Source organism: Malaya genurostris, chromosome 1 (assembly GCF_030247185.1).
Source record: "Malaya genurostris strain Urasoe2022 chromosome 1, Malgen_1.1, whole genome shotgun sequence".
Classification (NCBI taxonomy): domain Eukaryota; kingdom Metazoa; phylum Arthropoda; class Insecta; order Diptera; family Culicidae; genus Malaya; species Malaya genurostris.
Window position 1 is genome coordinate 16,360,069 of NC_080570.1, and position 21,076 is coordinate 16,381,144.

General features: G+C 38.2%; 4 protein-coding genes across 4 annotated transcripts; 3 read left to right on the forward strand and 1 right to left on the reverse strand.

The window, feature by feature from the left end:
- The first annotated feature begins 3,500 nt into the window (after positions 1-3,500).
- LOC131433509 (sodium-independent sulfate anion transporter-like) lies at positions 3,501-10,404 on the forward strand. Its single transcript, XM_058600112.1, has 4 exons — positions 3,501-3,760; positions 8,413-9,068; positions 9,127-9,882; positions 9,946-10,404. Exons 1-4 carry the CDS (start codon positions 3,700-3,702, stop codon positions 10,303-10,305), a joined length of 1,833 nt encoding a protein of 610 aa, XP_058456095.1. The 5' UTR covers positions 3,501-3,699; the 3' UTR covers positions 10,306-10,404.
- A 205-nt stretch (positions 10,405-10,609) lies between these two features.
- Positions 10,610-13,744, forward strand: LOC131433525 (sodium-independent sulfate anion transporter-like). Its single transcript, XM_058600113.1, has 3 exons — positions 10,610-10,861; positions 11,162-11,817; positions 11,873-13,744. Exons 1-3 carry the CDS (start codon positions 10,819-10,821, stop codon positions 12,986-12,988), a joined length of 1,815 nt encoding a protein of 604 aa, XP_058456096.1. The 5' UTR covers positions 10,610-10,818; the 3' UTR covers positions 12,989-13,744.
- A 1,737-nt stretch (positions 13,745-15,481) lies between these two features.
- Positions 15,482-16,993, forward strand: LOC131433647 (zinc finger protein 845-like). The gene is made up of 3 exons (XM_058600138.1): positions 15,482-15,534; positions 15,597-15,683; positions 15,747-16,993. The coding sequence occupies exons 2-3, from the start codon at positions 15,625-15,627 to the stop codon at positions 16,789-16,791; spliced, it is 1,104 nt and encodes a 367-aa protein (XP_058456121.1). The 5' UTR covers positions 15,482-15,534; positions 15,597-15,624; the 3' UTR covers positions 16,792-16,993.
- A 48-nt stretch (positions 16,994-17,041) lies between these two features.
- LOC131433609 (uncharacterized) lies at positions 17,042-19,200 on the reverse strand. The gene is made up of 4 exons (XM_058600119.1): positions 18,713-19,200; positions 18,483-18,599; positions 18,120-18,417; positions 17,042-18,013 (listed from the first exon to the last, which is right to left on the reverse strand). Exons 1-4 carry the CDS (start codon positions 19,030-19,032, stop codon positions 17,090-17,092), a joined length of 1,659 nt encoding a protein of 552 aa, XP_058456102.1. The 5' UTR covers positions 19,033-19,200; the 3' UTR covers positions 17,042-17,089.
- Between the last annotated feature and the right edge of the window lie 1,876 nt (positions 19,201-21,076).

Sequence of the window (21,076 nt, forward strand, 5' to 3'; positions counted from 1 at the left end):
TACAGAACTAGTAAATAACCAGTTCTTCCTAGAATTCCAACATAAACGGTTGAAATTCGCTGGAAATTAATAAAACGGTCTACCTTAGTCAGCATCATCCATTCCTATAGCTGGAGTGTAGTGGAAAGGTTTAAGTTGCCTAAATTTTACACTAACACATTCATAAAATGTGCGAATATTCAATAACATTTATAATGTCAGTGTCAATTGAGCAATTTGACGTCTCTGTTACTCACACCGATGCAGAGTGCGCAGATCTATTCATATACGAAATTAGAATGTGTACGAGCCGAAGTCAAAGTTTGTTGTGGGTTCAATTTTACACTGAGGTAAAACATTTTTGACTCATAATCATACACTGCGAAAAATGCATATAGAATTTCGTAAGCTATGAGCTTCCGGCAGAAAATTTCACCTAGCGGTTATTGACGATTCTGTTTCTGCCAGATTCTTGCCATACAAGACGGGTAGAATCGGTTCTCGTTGTACACGAAGTTTATTGTGAAGTGTAATTTCACGAAAATACAGTTTCAGTTTTAACTTACGCACGTATAGGGAAGAATCGGCAGCCTTGGGCCACTTTTGACTTGACATATCTTTATAACTGTAAATAATAAATGATAAATAAACAAATAAATGAAAAGTACTTAAAAATTCCGCACTCTGAAATTTTAATATACATTCTTACCTGAAATGTGTTTTTTGTAAACAAATTCTTTTGTAATTTATACATTCAAATTGAACTTGAAAATTTGTTGACATTTGGCCAAAGCACACTCCATGGTGGGAGCGTTGGATCACAACTATCATAATTGATTGAGGTGGTTTTTGCTTACAAATTCAAATTTTTACTAGAAGAAATAATCATAAATTATCATGAAACTAAACATAAAAAAATTATTTATTTGAAGTGAAATTGGTTTCTACATTTGACGCAAAACATTCACTTAGCGTTTTTTTTACTGATTTTATAGGTGTTGAGGACCTCTTACGTTTTTTTGTCTGAAACGGCACATTTCAGGGTTCGTTGCTGACTATTTCTCTTTTTTCCAGTTTATGTGTTGATCGTTTCGTCATCTATCAACCTGTGAGTAAAATAACATTGGACATGATAGGAACGAAAACTTCTCCGCCAAAAAATATACCATTGATATACGAAAAAATTTAATTCCACGTTTCAATATATTACTTCAACGGTTTACAATTCAATTTATTGTATTTTTGGTGTTTAGAATAATAGGTAGACTTTACATTCCACTGTTCTCGAAAAGTAAATGTATAAGAAAATTAAATAATTCAAATTGTTACGATACTTAACAACAAAGTCTTGGAATTACATTCCTTTTTGTGGAATTTAGCCTCTCCTTGTTTCCACAGATTTCGCACCCGATTCATAGCGCCATTACATGGCTTGTACCACAGACTAACAGACATGACAGTATGAGTAAATTCTTATAAAAATAATTTTTCGTGATGCACTAGTTCCACCTATATTGTACTGCGCGAACTATTTACTATCTGTACACCCTTTGTGTTATGTAAAAGTTTTTTTTACTAGTTGGTTCCCCCTCGTTTGTCAACACCGATCAGCTGCTTGCAGGGATGCCTGATTTCATCAAAATATTTGAAAATGAATCGTCACAATAAATTATTGGATTACGTTGATAATATATTTAACTTTATCGCGATGTTGGAAGGAAACCATTTATTTTTCTCAACGTTGCTCATCTAGATTATTTTTTAATGTGTTGGTAATTTTCACCCGAAATTAAGTGGCGGCAGACAAGAAGCAAGTAAATATTGTAACCAAACGGGTTCGATTTTGTATTGCGTTGGAGGATGAGAAGTAGGCATAATTCTGTATATAGTTTTGGCAATATGTATTAAATCTGTATCCTACATGAAATTCGCATGGACGTATACAAATCAATACATTACAGGTAATTCTGTATGAATGGCAACTCTGTTGATAAAAGAAAAAAATAAACACAGTCTACATGACAGATAGGATGTTTTGATAGGGTAACGTGGCGCCATCATGACACATGTGAGTACTGTCCCAAATAAAGGAATATTCGAAATGACCGTTAAAATGATTGAGGAATCTAATTTGAGTGTCCTGTCTGTTAGTCTGTGCTTGTACTGCGAACCTACTGACACTAAGAATCAATACGTTATTTGATACTAAAACTATTAAATATGAATAATTTAAAGTAAGGGGATGAATAAATAGGCACTAAGCGTCTAAAATATTCGCAATCAATCCATCAAGGACTTCCTTTAGTAGTTCTCGTCATCGCGTTTCCCGCGTCTCATCAGTAGTGAATCGCATGCAAAACAACAAAACGAGGCAAAGCTCGTTCTTCGATTGCAATACAAATCCCCAGAATCATTTGTGAAGAAGTTCATTCATCTTAGAGTTTTGATTGTTATTCACATCTAATTAAATGCTTACCAACTTCACCAATTTGTGATGCAACTGGGTTCCCTTTTCAAAGCTTCATGGTTGGAAACCGGTTCAGTATCTGAGCAGACTTTTATTTTGAAACAAACCGGTTTTTTTTGGTTCGATAAAAATGACTGGACCATGTCTTTAGTTGATCCAATAGTAATGACGATGATGGAACTGATAAGAAACGACGTACACGTAAAAGATTAACTTATCGATGGCCACGCTTCTCTACAACAGATTATTCTCGTTGAATACTATAATGAATTTATGGTCAGTTAAATTTTTCTCCACCCCGTTATTAAAAGATTACTACAACCCATCGGTGGTCTTGGTTTTCGGTTTCCCGCTCATAAAAGTTAATTGGTGATTAATAAATCGGAGACACATACAGTAAGTCTCGAAATTAAATGTACACTAGGGATAAATTTTTAATTATTTTCGTTTAAGCACTTGAATAGTTTGTAATATTTTTTAACTTATTCTGTCATTACCGAACAAATTCATATTTTTAATAGCTTATTCAAAGGCATCACAAATAACTTCAATATTTATATTAACTGAGAAAAGTTCATGTTAAATTAACTGAGAAAAGTATGTTGTAAGTCAAGTGACACCCGCTACGAAAAAGTGAATTGACACGTGGAACACGTAACTAAACGGTAATCGATTTTCACAGTTTCTGTAATTTAATATCATTAACATATCCGAAGCGATTTGTCCCTTGGTACTAAGACTACTTGGATTGTGACATGCAAGCATAATCTGAACGGACTTTTATCGCAAAAGCGGCTTACAAACATGTATCGAATATTATAAGTGCGCGCTTAATTTCGAGCATGACTGTTCTTATCATGTCTGCTTATCTTTAAAAAATTGACGGATACAATGAAATATGTAATGTTTTCATATAGTGAACTTATATCGAGAGAGTGACATTCATTAACCAAGCCAACAGAGATTCATTTCTCGAGTGCGGAATACTCGAACATTTTTGCACCGGCATAGAAGGTCGCTTGTGATGCAACAGGTGTTTCAGTCGCCAATGCCTCTCGTGCTAGAGTGAACGTGTTTTGTGGAGACGGCGCAGTTCCGACTCAGGTTCTGTTGTGTCAGGCTGTTTATGTTAATCGACCACTATAAACTGGGATTCCCAATTTCAGCAGATTGTTGAAAAGTTAGCAATCATATTCAATCATAGTGAGGTGAAAGTGGGCTAATCGTTGAAATTGTTGGACAGGTAGACCAACATGACGAAGGAAATCGTCCTCACGGACAAGGATATCTACCCCAGTCATCAGATTCCCGGAGGTATGTTATTATTTGGCGATGCCACTTTCTGTTAAAATTGCTCAGATCAACAATTGAAACCACTATTTTAAGTCAGTTTAAGTGATGCACCAATCGAATGAGGTGTACTGCTATTAATTTTGTGTAAACCCAGGAAGATGAGACGTGTTCTAAACTGTTTTGTTTTGGGCTGCAACATTCTGCATCAATAATCAGTGGGTGTAAAGTAGGAAACTGTCGAACAAACATGTTCCAGCGTTTTTTTTTTGCAAAAAATGGAATTGTTTTGGTGTTCCACACATACCCGAGTTGATGTCCAGTTAAAACCCATGCGTCTCTCGATGTTATGAAAACAGAAAAGAAACGATCAACGAAAGTAACTTGGTTGTGATTTGTAGTGCACATGGCATGCAAAATAATGAGCATTGCAATTTCGTTCACGGTGAAAGAGGAACACCACTGAATGAACTCTTTCATGGGTATTGTAATAGTTTGCTGGACCATCTTGTGGAAACCCTTTTCAATGCTTAGTTACATTGTCATTTATTCAAACTCCATACAATGTTTGCATAGTTCAAGAAACTATCTGCAATTAAATTGAAGCAAAGTTTTTCGGACAAAGAATCGTTAAGATATGAGAAACCTGTTGAAAATTCTAATTTATCCATGATAAGTTTCGTAGTTTTAAAAAACGTTTCGTAATTTTAAAAAAACTCATGTCGAGTTGTTTCAATTTGTTTAGATAATCTGAATTAGGGAAATATTTACCCAAATTCAAGATTCTCACACCAAAGCAAAAAAAAATAGAGGAAAGGTGAATTTACAAGTCATGATCGGCAAGAGAAGAACACAATTCTGCCAATGACAGAATCCAACTAAGATTCTGCCGGCTGTCGAAATTTCTACCAAGCGGGATTCATCTTGTCACGTCTCAATAAACAAGTCCAAGCAAAGTGCTTCAAAATGGTTCAATTCGGGTCTCATACAAGTCTCGTCGTGTTAAACGATTTATCAATCAATATCCGATAAATCGCATAACCCGCCACAATCCAACAGGATTGGCTGGCAGCCATTCTTGTGCCCGGCTACCTTACTGTTGTCATTATCAATTGAAACAACCGTATATCTTCTTGGATTTCATCCATTGTTAGAGTGCTGATAGCAAAAATGATTTGAACCTCGCCTACTTCTCAAAAAATCAGATAGATTAGGGCTATCCACCGGAGCGGGAAATGAAATACGAAGCAATACAGAAGCTTTGACAAGGGCTATTATATGAGTTTGACCCAAACCCAAAGTTTGAGAAAACTTAAAACTGCCCCAGGGAAGATTCATCAAACACTTTTCACGAAACTGTGTTGGCTTCGAACTTAGCAACGGGGGTTTGAGCAAACCTGATATAAAAAAACAGGTTTCAAACTGATTCGATTTTCAGTTCAACAACGTTGAAACTAGGTTCGAAACTAGCTTCAAACAAACGGTTTCGACAGCAGTTAGGGCGGAAAATGGGTCCGGTTTGGTATCAATCGAAAACGACATTAGTTAATTCGACTTTTTCAGCAATCACTGAAACAGTTTTGGAAACCGTTACCTAGGTAATTTTGGTAGACATTTGTTGAACTTTGGTATATTAACCAATGATTCTCCGAAATTTTCAGCGATCTTGACAGCTGATTTTTTATGTGAATCCGTCTTACTTTAGTATGGGGCACCATTTCAAAATTCACTCTGTACAAGAATGGGCAGAACTTAACCGTAAATATAACTTGCATTTAACGTAGCAGCACACTTTTTTTCTCCATACAATTGGAAATATGTTCAGAAATTCATGATAAAATTTTCAGTATTATGAAATAACCATCTCAAACCAACTCAAAACTGAAGTTTTTAAAAATGTTTGGTATGAACAAGCATCAAGGTAAAACTCAGTGCCAAACTACGGTGCGCAAAATTTCATTCGCTGAAATTGAACGATTCATCGCACTATGCGTATCGTGCAAAACCGACACATAGAAAAACGCTGCGTCGTATAAATCCCCAAATGCTCAGGTCGCACTTGCATTCGCTGTTGCATTCTCAATTAGCAGCAGCAGTAACAAATTATTAGTAATCGCATTCAGCTTCTGAATATTGGATCTTAATTTGATTCTGTAACTGAATTCTGAAGTTGAATACACACCCTGGATTCTAGTCCACCTGAATTCTGAATATAATTTCAGGTTTAGAAATTAGTTTTTGAGTTGAAAACTGAGACTCTGGAACTGAATTCTAATTATAAATTTTGGAACTGTTTATTGACCAGATTTTTGAAGTAAATATAATTCTGTAATTTGTATTCGGAATTCGATACAAGAACCCTCATTTAAGATTTCAACTTCAGAACTCCGGAACGAATTCAGGACATGAATTTTAGATATAGAATCTGGAACTAAATGTGAAATCGGAACCCTGAACCTGGATTGCGGAACTGACTATTTCTGAGCAAGAATTTGATTCCTGAATTCAGTTCAGAAATGAATGCCTTAATTCAGTTTCAGTATTCAAGTTTAGAATTCAGACCTTCTGCATTCTGGAGCTAAATTCGGTACTAGAATTTGGAGCTGAATTCAGTTTACTTATTCGAACTCGAAGTAAAAGTTTAGAGTTCAGGTCTAGAGTTAATTTCGGAAGCTGTTAATTGGTTTCTGAAAACGAGTCAAGTTTCAGAATTCTAGAACTGAATTCACAAATTAAATTATTTATTTGAATTTCGAACTTGAATTTTGCAACTGAACTGTCTTAGGTTTCGAACTTAGTTCAAAAATTAATTTTCAGTTGCTGCAAACAAATTTAGAATTTAGGCTCTGGTGTAGATAAATAATTGATGACAAAAGCACTGAACGATTGTAAATATTCCCGAAGGATTATGCGAAATTTTCCTCCACTTACCACTAAACCATTTATTGCAGTTTGGTAATCATTGTAAATATTCCCGAATATTTTACCGGCCGCACTGTTGTTGAAATTTCGGTAAAAAAATTCCAATATCACCAACATATTTAAGGCATGGATTGAGCCGTCATCAAGCTGCAGTGGAATCAGTATTTGAGGATTGCAGTAATAAATAAAATAACTTTTATTAAAACGATGTTAACCGTATGAAAGTCGTAACTCGAATGGATAAAAAAAAATGGACGCGAAGTAAGCGCGCCAAAAAAACGAACAAGGTAGGCGGTGTTGTCAGCCCGCGAGAAAATTTTCACTTTGACAGCACAGCTGGATAAAAAAAAATGGACGCGAAGTAAGCGCGCCAAAAAAACGAACAAGGTAGGCGGTGTTGTCAGCCCGCGAGAAAATTTTCACTTTGACAGCACAGCTCTATCAAGCGAGTTGCCAGTCGCTGCACCTGTCAATAGCATGTACATTGTTTTGAAACACATATAATATTTAAAAAAAAATCAACCATTCTGTGAAATTGAAATAGCTTTACATAGACATTCGTATAATAAACAACACAGAATGAAAAAAAAAACATTTTGTAAATTAATATGTAGAATAATGTAAAGCTACTAGCTGTACTAGCTGTAGAATACTAAAATACGGAATGCTTTTATTACAACTACTTATTATTTTCATGTCCTTTTCTAAGAGTCCTTATCAAAATTCGCCCTCTGGAAGAATGGGTAGAACTTAATCGGGAATATCTCGAGTCGTTCTAAACGCAACAACATAATTCTTTCTTCATGTCATCAGAAAAATGGATCTGAACTCGGGAATTCAGTTCCTGTTCGGTGGTTTGGAATTTAAGTTCAGAATTCAGTTCTAAAACTGAAAGAGTTCAGTTTCATAATTCTAAAACTAAATTTATGAACTGAATTGTGAACTAGTTCCATATTTCGAGTTTCAGTTCCTGGTTCAGAATATTGGTTCCGGCATAAATAAATATATGATGGTAAGAAGTACTTGTAGACAACGGATAAATTCCGAATATCGGTCCTTTTCAGAACCATTAAAATATTCCCAAAGGATTGTATGAAATTTTCCTCTACTACTATAACATTGTTTGCTGTATTTATTTTTACTCTTATTTGTTCCGTTTGATTTAATAAAAAAAATACCACTGACCGATAAAGGTCTTCAACTTATATACATAGGTCAAAGAAAGAAAGAGATATATAGTATTTGATTCAAGTTAATAAAAAGTCAATTATCATAATAATACATGTGCTGCATACAAAAGAAGAGTTATTTTTGGTTACTTTGGAAACATTCCAAAATTCCGAGAATCAGTAGATCAACTCCCTACGTCAGATTTATTGGACACAACTTAACAATGCCCAATCTTTTTTTATCAACGACGCACGTCTGTACGTGATAAATATTATATTACTGAGTCGTTTTCATAACGGATCATCGGAAGTTCAAACATTACCTGGCAATTCTTCTACTTTTGGGTCACACGGAACAGCGTAAATGTCATTTATGATCTCGAAAATTACACACGATATCTTCCCGCTAACGGGATACATCGCGACAAATATTGACGTCTCGGTTGACATCCCCAAACTCATCATTAGACGACGAGCGCAAACAGCCGGCATCCGATAACATTTATATAGCCCAATCTGGCATTTTACGACTGCGAACCGCATCATTCCAGATTACTGATTACTCGAACTCTCATTTTTTTGCAGACAATGAACTCGACTACCGAGAGCAGTTTCCCGATCTGCGCCCGTTACTGCAACGTCACTTCCGTGGCTTTTGGACACGTGAAAATGCCATCCGACGACTGCCCTTTCTTCAATGGGGTCCTCAGTATAGTGGCAAAAAGTTGGCCTCGGATGCAATCGCCGGAATCACGGTTGGACTAACATCCATTCCGCAGAGTATCGCGTATGCCGTGGTCGCGAATCTGGAACCACAGTATGGTCTGTATTCGAATTTTATGGGATCGTTTGGATATGCTATCTTCGGTAGTGTGAAAGATATCACCATCGCTCCTACTGCGATCATGGCGTTGATGGTTCAACAGAAGGTTCTGGAGCTGGGACCAGCCGGAGCTATATTGTCATCCTTTCTTTCCGGTTGCATTATTTTACTACTGGGTTTACTCAACTTTGGCTTCGTTGTCCAGTTCATATCAATGCCGGTGATTACAGGGTTCATAACCGCAGCCGCTGTAACGATAATCAGCAGTCAGATGAAGTCACTACTAGGTATCTCAAGCCCAGGAAAATCGAGCGAATTCGTTGATTCGTGGAGTAATATTTTCGAGAACGTTGGACAGACGAGACTTTGGGATTCGTTGCTCGGATTTAGTTCGTTAGCAATTCTAATATGTCTTACGGTAAGATCAACAGATCAACGATTGGAGTATCTAATGAATCTGTTTTTTCATCTTTTAGCTCATCAAAGGTCGTGGTTCGGGTCGATGGCGAACTTTTACCAAGTACCTCTGTCTACTGCGTAATGCACTGATTGTGATAAGCGGTGGAACTCTCGCCTACGTTATGGCTAGTCGGGACCAGTATCCATTTCGATTGACAGGGAAAGTGGCGTCCGGGTTTCCACCACTGGAACCACCACCATTTTCAACATTCTTCAATGGCGAGTACTATGATTTTCCACAGATGGTAAGTCTGTTGGGTTCATCGGTGATCGCGATTCCGTTGATTTCGATTTTGGAGTTGGTTTCGATTGGTAAAGCGTTTTCCAAGGGTATGCCGATAGATGCTACCCAGGAAATGATCGCTCTTGGACTATGCAACATTGCCGGTTCATTCACATCTTCGATCCCGACCACGGCGTCATTTGCTCGAACCGCCATCAACAGCAGCAGCGGTGTCAAAACTCCATTCGGGGGCGTGTTCACCGGACTATTGGTCCTGTCAGCTCTGGGACTGTTGACACAATACTTTTACTTCATTCCGAAGGCGACATTGGCGGCAGTCATCATAGCTGCTATGGTGTTCATGATCGAGTATCGTGCGGTGGCGGAGATGTGGCGCATCAAGCGGATCGACATCGTGCCGTTCCTGGTCACGGTGGTGGCATGTCTTTTCACTGGACTAGAGTACGGCATTTTAGTTGGGATTGCGGTGAATCTTTGCTTTTTATTGTATCTCATATCTAGACCGAGGATCGAACATCGGGTTCAGCAGGTAGGCTCGCTAAAAAGATTAATTATTTTGATGTTAATGACGATCGTTTTGATTTTTTTGTAGTTCGGAACGACAACAGCTCTTTTGCTGCGTCCAACGAATGATCTAGCCTTCTCGTCGGCGGAGTACCTTCGGGAAAAGATCATCCGAATGGCAGCCAAGTGCAGTGCGGACCTGGTGGTGATCAACGGTGAACTGATCAAATACATTGACTCTACGGTGGTGAAGAATCTATCCAGCACGATAAAAGATCTGAAGATCCAAGGAAGGGATGTGCTACTATGGCGATGGAATCGAGAAGTACAGTATTCGTTGTACAGGTATCGTAAGGATCAATTTATGCCACTCTTTCGAGCCGACGAAAGTGACAAGGAAATGATAAGGCGTTGGAAATCCGGAACCACGGATGATGGGTTTGTGTGAAGTTGTAGGATTTTAGGTAGATTATATAAACAAAACTGTAGTTGCAGCAGAGAAGACGAATAACGATAATAAAAAGTTAAGATGATTTTTAAGATGAAAGCCAGGTTTTTATTATTCCAACTTCTATCAACAATACTGCTATAGACCAATCGTGTCTTATCAGACTAGCAGACATATTATGATTAGACATGAGTGATCACAGAATCAAATGAATCAAATCTCATCTCGGATGAACACCGCCCTAATGAACACTCTCTTTCAATTTTGTTTCATCGAATCCGTTGTTATCAATTAGATACGAATGGTTAGCTATATGGTACTGCTCTACACATAGTCTGAAGACTATCAGTCACGTCAGACCCCTTGAAGCAGTCGTCAGACTGACTTGCATTGACTGCAATAAAGTGCATTGCATTTTATCATTATTGCTTTAATATTTGCTGAACACCAACCGAATCAGATCAGATAAGCTGTGCAAGCGTCTGTCGAAAAAGTCCAAAGTGGAAATCAAAGATGCTGAGCGGAACTGCATCTAGTTCTCAGCACCAGCTGACCGGTAAGTAAAGACACATTCTTCCAGTAAATCGTTACATTAGAACTGGTGTACTCAGGCCCGTGCGCAGGAATCATCCATGGGGGGGGGGGGCGCCTCATCCACTTCAAATTATGTCAGTTTATAAATTGATAAAAAAATTGATAAAAAATATGAATTTGTCAAATTATTTGCACTTCAAAATAATAAGTACTCCATTGTTCATGAAACTTAATTTAAAAAAAATTCTTCATGGGGGGGGGTTAAAACCCCCAAAACCCCCCCCCCCCCTGCGCACGGGCCTGGGTGTACTCGAACTTGTAGATCGAACCGATCGCGACTACAGTGAAAATTTACCGAACGTACGTAATATGATCGTACCACGACTACGCGCTGGTTGTACCCTAGCAACGGTTCGGCGACGAATTCACGTCCTGCAATGGTTGCCTAAGTACCAGGTCAACGACCTGCTGTCCGATATAATCGCTGGATTAACGGTCACTCTAACAGCCATTCCACAAAGTATCGCCTACGGAATCCTAGCGAATCTTCAACCGCAGGATGGAATCTACTCCAACATGGTCGGTTGTTTAATGTACTTTCTGTTCGGTAGTGTGAAGGATGTGACCGTGGCCCCAACCTCTATCATGGCCATTATGATCCAGGGTGTGGTGCTACAGCTTGGTCCTGGAACTGCACTATTGACACTGTTAGCCGGTGCGATCACGTTCCTATTTGGAGTCTTCAATATGGGCTTCCTCATCCGGTTCATATCGATACCGGTTATTACTGGATTTACGACGGCTGCGTGCCTGACTATCGGCAGTTCTCAGCTGCGTTCGCTGTTCGGTATCAGCAGTCCCGGAAAAAGTAGTGATTTTATTGATGCTTGGGAAAATGTGATACATAACATCGGCCAAATCAGGCTATGGGATTCGGTGCTTGGATTCAGTTCGATCACATTTTTGGTTGTTTTAAGAGTAAGATTTACTACTGAACGATCATAACCTGTTTAATAATTATTATTTTTTTCAGTTGACCAAAGATTTTGGCCAAGGAAAATGGAAAACAGTTTTCAAGTATCTCTCGCTTTTACGCAACGCAATGATAGTGATCATAGGTGCTTCCTTAGCTTACGGGTTTGCTCAAGATGGATTGCAACCGTTCAAACTAACCGGACATGTTGACTCCGGAGTTCCTCCATTTCACCTTCCTCCATTCTCGATCACTAATAACGGAACATTTTACTCTTTTTCGGACATGATTTCTACAATGGGAACCACTATTATTACGATTCCGCTTGTTTCAACACTGGAAATTATTTCCATTGGCAAAGCGTTCTCCGGTACCAAGATTGTGGACGCAACCCAGGAAATGATCGCTCTCGGAATGTGCAATATGGTAGTTTCATTCGTGTCACCCTTACCGGTGGCAGGATCATTCACTCGAACCGCTATCAACAACAGCAGTGGAGTTAGAACCTCTCTTGGTTGCGCCGTATCTTCCGTACTACTACTGATATCTCTAGCTCTTCTGGCGGATGCATTTTACTACATTCCAAAAGCTACTCTTGCAGCGGTGATCATCTCTGCCATGATATTCATGGTGGATTACCGAGGAATTGGTGAAATTTGGCGCGTTAAAAAATTGGACATAATTCCTTTGGTCGGAACTGTTATTGCTTGTATTTTCCTTGGCTTAGACTACGGGATATTGGTGGGGATCGGAATCAACTGTTCCTTTTTGTTGTACCTAATGGCTGTACCAAAGATTGCAACACAACCTCGACGGGTGGATGGCGTCAGCGTATTGCTAGTGAAAACGTTGCAAGATTTACCCTTCGCCTCAGCTGAGTACTTGCGGGATCGGATTGTACGGGCTGTGACAGAGACGTATGCGACCCCAATCGAGCTTTTGGTGGTTGATGGCAGTGGAGTGAACTTTGTGGATACAACTTTAACTAAAAACTTAGCCAGTTTGGAAAGTGATATGCACTCAAGGAAGGTGGGATTTGTACTGTGGAATTGGAACAGAAGCACAGCTAGTGCTTTATTGAGATTGAATGAGAGTTTCCGGACACTTTTCAGCAATGATCAAGATATTTCAGAGGTCGTTAAAAGTTGGAAAGTAATTCAGATGAAAGTGGCATGAGAGAGTGTGTTAGTGCTGTTATTGATCATGGTGCTTCTACAATGTACATTCTCATTGTAACGTTAGTATTGTTATTTTTTTTATTATGATGTGTCAATATAGACGAACAGATATTTTACGGGTTTTACGACTGATTCATGAAACAAGTTATAATTTCAACTGAAGCAATCATTTTCTAATAAATTAGGTTTTTAATTTATAAGTAACGAATGGAGGTATAATGTACTGAGGAAACTCCTACAATCGCTTATATTAACTATTTCAATATTGATTTATTATTTATTCAGAACTGATAGCAATCCGAAAGAATAAACACTCATACTTCCCGTATTTCATTGACCCAAGATTAACTCAAAAGCAAAACTCCAGTCAAATCATGTTTTTGCATAAAAAATTCGTGCTCGATCGAAATACAGAATGAAAATTTCACACCCGAACGAAAAACAGAATCTAGACTATCTCATCTCCAAGAATTTCATCAAGTCCGGCTTCTCGTACTAAAACTAATCTCGGATAATTATTATAGTTCAGTTAACCATAGTGCTGTTGACAGTATCGTCTGTCTTCTAACATTAGATCTTTTGATCCAATTGATTTCAGATGAATACTATTTTTGTATCACTGTCGATTTACTTTGCCACGATTTCGCTAATATTTTCTTCTGAATTTTCAATTGAGCCTTGGTCTATTAGGATGATTGTGATTAGCTATTTTACTTTCAAACAAACAGATAACATTGGGATATGTGTTCTTTACGGTTGTGACCCTAAAAATAACAAAAATCAACAAAATCGAACAGTTTGGTAATTTTAAAATAAAAACGGATAGCACTTGTCCTGGTCGGAATGAACCCAAAACACTCATTTTGCAGCCAGAACATTGAAATTCACCACAAATCGTAAATTTGACAACTTCGGTTCCAAAGTTGCCAGAAATAATTCAATATACACGAAGCCAGAACATCATCGGTTCAGTACGAGGATAGTGATATAATTTTTTTCAGTGAATTAATTTCTTTCAACCAATATTTTGATCAAAATAACAAATATTTTACTTGTACCTTCCTGCCAATTTATCTACAAACAACTTTGCAGTAAATTTAATTTGAAAAATTAGTTTTCAATACACGAACATTACACTCAGGTGAAATATATGTGTAATCTCGTAATGAAATCGTATCGTTTTTAGCCACAAGGATATCGTATGCGAATCATAAGACCGCCTTATGAAGTCATTGGAATTGGAATCCCAATGAAAAGCCTTATGAAATTCATACGAAATTTTTTGGAACATTGTGCGAAATTTCTATGACAAACATAACTTCTTTCATATACTGTGGAAGTTGTTCGCTCATATACTCTGGAAGTTGTTCGTATGAAAACTATAACAGTGATAAACGATATGTATCTTGAAGATTCATAAACATTATAATAGAGGTATATTTTTCATATTAATCTTTTGAAATGGTGATTTTTGATGCATCATAAGATTTACCTTATAATTTTCACTACTCATTTTGCCTGAGTGTAGATAAAGTTAATGATTGTAGCGCTTCAAATTTACAAACTTTTTAATTAAAATAAATCAACTTAAATTTATATATTTTACCTAACGTTTTCGTTGGTTAAAATCATACATTTTTGATTGTTTTTTATATAATAAAATGATTTCTTTCAAACTAATTTGGGTGGTAATTTTTACTACTACCTTAATTTCGATTTATATTCGTTTTCATATTCCTTCAAAGTTTTTGATTGATGTTGGATACTATTAGGAAATTTAGTCTTTTTACTGCGAGTCGGTCAAATTTATCACATACCATACATAAGCCCTGGTATTTTAATTTTTACAGTACCCAACGATTCGGTTATCCGTTAGTCCGGTCAAGATGAAGATCCTGGATCAAATGTTTTTTCTCTATAAAGAAAATGTGTTATGTAATGTTATGTAATTTTTAAAACTATTACTATTATTACATATGCTTGAATTGTTGAAAAACTTTCAATAAATGAAACAAGCATATGAAATTTTACTTATAAAAAGCGTACAAAGTTTGCTCGCGGGAGAAAAAAAACTAAAATGAATACGGTTGATTTAAACAGTAAGCTGAACCAAATTTTTTCTAGATGTAAAGATACAGCAGAATAGGATCAATATAGGATCAATTCAATCAAAGACATCATATTAACAAGATATCCAGCTCTCACATTTCCCGAACAAATCATTGGCAACATCCTTTTTTGCGAGCATGTCGCCCTCAGGTGAGTCCGCATCGAAACTCATACATAGAAATAGGGGAGAGAAATGTCAAATTCGTGCGCGCCAAAATAGCATCACTGCGCACCCATACAATTGACATGATATATTTAATGTGATGCCGTGCGATGGCGTTGCTGAACTGAAGATTGATTTCGCTCCAAGCTGACAGGGTCTGCATCAATGTTCGATTTCAGAAACACATTGGAAAATAAATCATCTGGCAATCCTGGTTGACAGTTAACGAGTCAAGCGTGTGAAAGACTTCTATAATTGTAGTGCGAAAGAAAGTAAATAAAGTCTGGAAGATTTTCTGCTAACAAATTAATTAAGCATTTCTGGTTTTTCTAAGTTTATATAGGGCGAACAACATTTAGACGATGGAAGTGGATACAATAATACCGGATTCTGGCCCGGCTGCGGAGCTACAAGATGACACGTAAGTGCCAACCCAACACCACATCAGCAAACTTCCTCTTATAGAAACCTTAAAATTCCACAGCCCCAATGAAAATCCGGAAAGTTTCTGTCGTTTGTGCTTCTCGGAGCAGAATATCGTGTCACTGTTTCCGCCGGATGGTGGATATTTGCGCGAGTTGACGGAGAAAATCCGCTACTGTGCTGGGGTGAAAATTTCAATACGAGATGACTACCCAGCGGGAATATGCGAATCGTGCGTCGCCTTTCTCGACGAGGTGCATCAGTTTCAGAAGCGAAGCCGACATTGCGATGAGATCATCCGAGCCAAACGTAACCTGCTGGAACAGATTCATGTTAAGGTGGAAATGCGAGAAGATGACGGTGCTGCCGGAGCTTCCCAAGCATCGATACCGGCGGCGGAAGAGCAAGAGGAATACGCCGGGGATGATTGTCTTACGGAAAGTAGTATTATAGCCGATGCCATCACGAGCTTGAACGGAATTGGAGAACTGATGGGTACATTTCAGGGTGGGTTGGAGCATCAGGTCTTCCCAAAAATGGAACCTTCCGTTGCGGCCAACGCCAACAAGGAACATCGTTGCATGGTGTGCGGACATATCTTTCCGGACCGGGAGTCTTGGATGATTCATCTGGGAGATCATGCAGAGGAACGTCCGTACCAGTGTCTGGAATGTTTGGCACAGTTCCGCGAGAAACGATCGTTGGCTAGACACATGAAGGCGGTCCACGAAGAAATTCGGGACCGAAAGTGTCCCTACTGTCCGAAATCGTTCAAGTACAGTCACCATCTGCGGTACCACATCCGCACGCATACCGGCGAAAGACCGTACGTTTGCGAACTGTGCAACGATAGCTTTTCGCAGCACATCCAGTGGAAGCGACACCAAGCAAAACACCAACGGCAACCGGATGCGGTTCAGCCGTTACCCCGCACTGGCAAAGTTACCGCAGAAGACGCGTCAATCAAGTGCGAATTCTGTCCGAGGGTATTTTCCCGTTTACAGGACTATCGGCGGCATGCTCCCAGTCACAATGCAGAGAATTTGAACTTGGATAGTCTGGCCCAGCATCAGCTGGTGACACTGCAGACCATGAACCAGCGTTAACGGGTTCCCATTACCACAATCACCGTATTTTGCCATTAGCTCATTTATTCGAACTTACCGGAAAATGAGTTCAGTTGGTTTATCGAATCGATGACGACAAATTATTTCGTTAATCATATTTTATTTAGTTAACTTTCCGTCGAAAAAAAATTACTAACAAAATAGTTTGTATCATGTTTGTCACAATTATTTACAGGTTCTCATGAGTTTTTAAATGAATATTTCTGTTTCATTATTAAGCTAAATAAATTGTAATGAAACGCAATGTATGTTTGTGTGTACCGCAATCTTTATTGAGTTATACCTTGGACAAACGCTCACTCATCATTTCCAGCATGTTGTAATTTAGTTCATCAAGCTGCAACCGTCTTCGAATTGTTCCGACTTCCTCCCTGTGTTCCTGTAGCAGATGTTTGGCACATTCAAATTTAAACCGGTACATTTGATGACAATGCCAGCAGTTCCAACTGTCCTTGCCGTCATCAGCTTCCGGTGGATCTTTTCTAATGTCCCATTCAGGTTGATATTCTACCTTATCCACTGACACTTCAAGCTTCAGTGTTTCTGAAAAGTGGCAAGATTCAGTTTTGTCTATCAACTCCAATGAATCCATCGGTTCTTCCTTGATTTCTTCCGGCAGCTCGAGTGGATTCGGTTCTAACGTTACGACTGGACTAGTAAGTATATTTTTGGCTATCAATTCAATGCGTTGTGTTGGTTGGGGTGCCTGTTGTTTGACATTCCTCATAGCAGGATGAGGTGAAGGCTTGACAATCTTTCGCTTTTTCTTCTCGCGCAAGACGTTCGCATTCGCTAAATCACGTTCGATCCGCAGAATCAGTGCCTGATTATTACTGCGAGTTTGTTGCCTGAACGAGTAAAACGCGTTGATCATATCTCCACACTCGACACAGATAAACATGGATTCTTTCCGTTTTGGTATGATTAAAATTCCTGTGCACGCGTAGATCCGCTGCAGCATTTCTTCACGCACCACCATCAATCCGGAGAAGAGCGGCTGTAGGTCTCGTTTGATAAAACACAAACGACATGAATCTTGATATCTCAACGGAAGTGGAAACGGGTCCGGAAGCGGTCCAGAGTCTTCCGTTTGATCACCTTTGTCGTGAAACTCCGTACGTCGATTCTGACAGCAAGGGCAGTTACACGCCGAATGGTTGTCGGATGACGATGGCGATTCTGATGTTGGTGACGATGGCCTCTACGAGAAAGCAGTCGTTAATTTTGTTTTTCAAATTGTCTTATGTTTTAGCCTTCATTCGAGAAAATACTATTTAATTTCAAATAAGATTCAACAATCGACAAACCTTTGACAGTTGCCTAGTTGCCTCATCTGAACTTTCCGCTTGATCACTTGGGATATCTCGGTCACGTACAGGCCCAACCACAGATTTGACACGCTTTGTTACCTTCGTGGGATTAGCAGGGTAAAGGGTCGGAAGCGAACCTGGCTTCAAAGTGCGCGGTTGATTAAGAACGTATTTAAAAAGCGACGGTTCAAAATGACGAGAACACATCCGCCACCTGCGCATTCCTGCCGATCCATGCAAAGCAAACTGTTCAGCCGCATGCCGATTCTTGGAGAAACTAATCCACTCCTTGCACCTACAAGTGATTATAGATTCGCGTACGGGTGAAAAATTTTATGAATTTCATATTCCGATACCTACTCTTGCACTTCCAACGGGAATCCATGTGTTGAGATACCCATGAAATCGGCGATGTTTTGTTCGCATCCAAGAACAGCACAGAGTTGGTACCTTTTAGCAATTGGTGCACGTTTAACACTGGAAATTTAAACATTGAAACTTAATAACACAATTTTTATGGCACATTGCTCAAGTTCTAAGATGTGGAGGATAAAACATTGAAACATTCATTTTTTCAATTCATTCTCTACCTGGTGGGAATCACTCTTGCACGGTCTCGGTTTACAATCGGATCGGCAGGCGTCATGGAACGGAATATTGTCGGAATAGCCTCGATCTTCAGTCTTGGATGATTTTTTGACACGGAGAAACATCGGGGAGTGAAATGTAGTGAGCAGACCCGAACGTGTTCAGTGTTGGCCAACATGAAATTGGCTTCAGTTCCCGGGTGTGCATCCAGTATGGCTTTGATCCATGCTGCACGTCGTGTTGCATCCGACGGTAACCTATGCTTGGAACACGCCGATCGTTTGTGGAAGTCCGTTTTACAACCAGGAACAATGCATTTCATGATTCACCAGTGACGAGCAGTGTACCAGTCAAGGAATTTAAGAGGTCTCGTAGGAATACACGACGTAGAAAACAATAGAATGCAAATGGAAGTAGGACGCTCTAATCTATTGCTCAAATACGTTAAACGAATAAACAAAATTAGGTTTTGAATTGTTTCATCAAAAGTAGCAGCGCCTGAAAATATTGGTTTGTTTTCAATACGAAATACCTAACCTCAATAAATTTAACTGGTATCAAACTAGGCCTACACGCTTAAAAATAGTTACTCAAAAATGAGTAAGATCTCACTCATCTACAGAAAAAGTGGAACAACTCTAATTTAGAGTAACTCCGAAGTTACTCAAATTTGAGTTCTTCCACTGGAAACGATATTTGGGTAAAATCTACTCATTTACTGAGTAATACTTTATTCGTACATGTACAAAAATAGAGTAACTATCACTCAAATTTTGTGTGAAATTTTATTTCACATATACCAAATTTGCAAAAAAAATCCTCCTTTTCTGAGTGTATTGTATTAAAATGATAAATAATTGAACTCAATACTATATCAAGTGGTGGTCGCTTGGAGTAGTGTGTTATGCTCAGGCACCAATCATACACTTATTCCTCATAAATGACATTTGAGCATATTCGTTTCCATTCTAAAGCACAACACGAAGCTGATCATTCCGGTTTTTGCAGACACAACACCGGTTGTGTTGATCGACTCACCCTCGAAATACGCGTCTCACTAACCAAAAATACAACCTGTTGCTACAAATGGTTATTACAACTTTTAGACTTATCGCGAATGCGAATAGTAACTATAAAACGAGATTTTGCGTTAAACTCAAATTTAGAGTAGGAGTTACTCAAAATCATTGATGATAACTACTCAATTTTTGACGTTTCCATGTATCATTTGAAAATGAGTAACTAGTACTCAAACTTTGAGTAACTTTTTCTAAGCGTGTATCAAACATTTTATGACACATTCGAAAATCAATCCTCTCTGTGCTAAAATTTACCACAGAGGCTGCTACACTGAACATAATTTACATCATGTGCAAAGCATTTGAACTATCACTAGGGTAACAGAGGTATTTTGGCCCGCTTTAGGATCGATTTTATTTTGGCCCACTTTGTAAAAATATCCACCAAATGTTTTAATATCTTTGAAAAATCCTTCCGCAATAGGTAATTTAATGTGATTAGCTTCAAACTAATGCAACATGGGTTACCTAAGATCGATTGGATCCATATAGTTTGTTAAGTGGGCCAAAATATATGAAGTGGCCAAAATACCTCTGTTACCCTATTTGTAGAACACTTGAAATTCATGAAAATATACACTTAACTCCCAAATGCGTGTAAAAACTTTTCACTGAACTTAGAAATCACATCTAAATTATCTGAAAAAACATATAATATTTTTCCATATACCTTTTCATATAACTATTTTGTGCGAATCCCATAGATTTATGATAGATAAATCTGATTAGATCCATTGCAAATATCATATACATGTTATGTGCAATACCAATAAGATAGATCGTTTCTCTCAATATTGTTTATGTGTAATGGCAATGAGAGTTATTGGGATTAGTCATAGATTTTAAATGTACGCTTAATGCTGGCAATAAACTTCATGAAATATTTTAATAATTCACAATGGAGTTTGTATTTAAAAAATTTCTTATTGAATTTGTTGCAATGAAACAAGAGCTTAAATTTTCATTTTTTATTTATTAGAGGCGTTTAGTTTTTATAGACTAGTTATAATTTAATGGTTATTTTAAATAGGTTTCAAGCGAAAATATAAATTATTACTCATTCTATGCAACATTATCGCAATGCAATTTAAAGCATTTATTGGCATAATTAAAATTTTGGCTGCCGTTTCGTGTGCAGTGAAGGCCATATAATGTTTATCAAAATTTCCTACATTCCAAAACAATAATAATCTTTCCCTCTTCGGTGCATTCCAAAAGTATAACCAAACCTTAAACCTCAGTATATGGTTCTTTATTACCTTGGACGGTTTTGGACGCACCGCTACA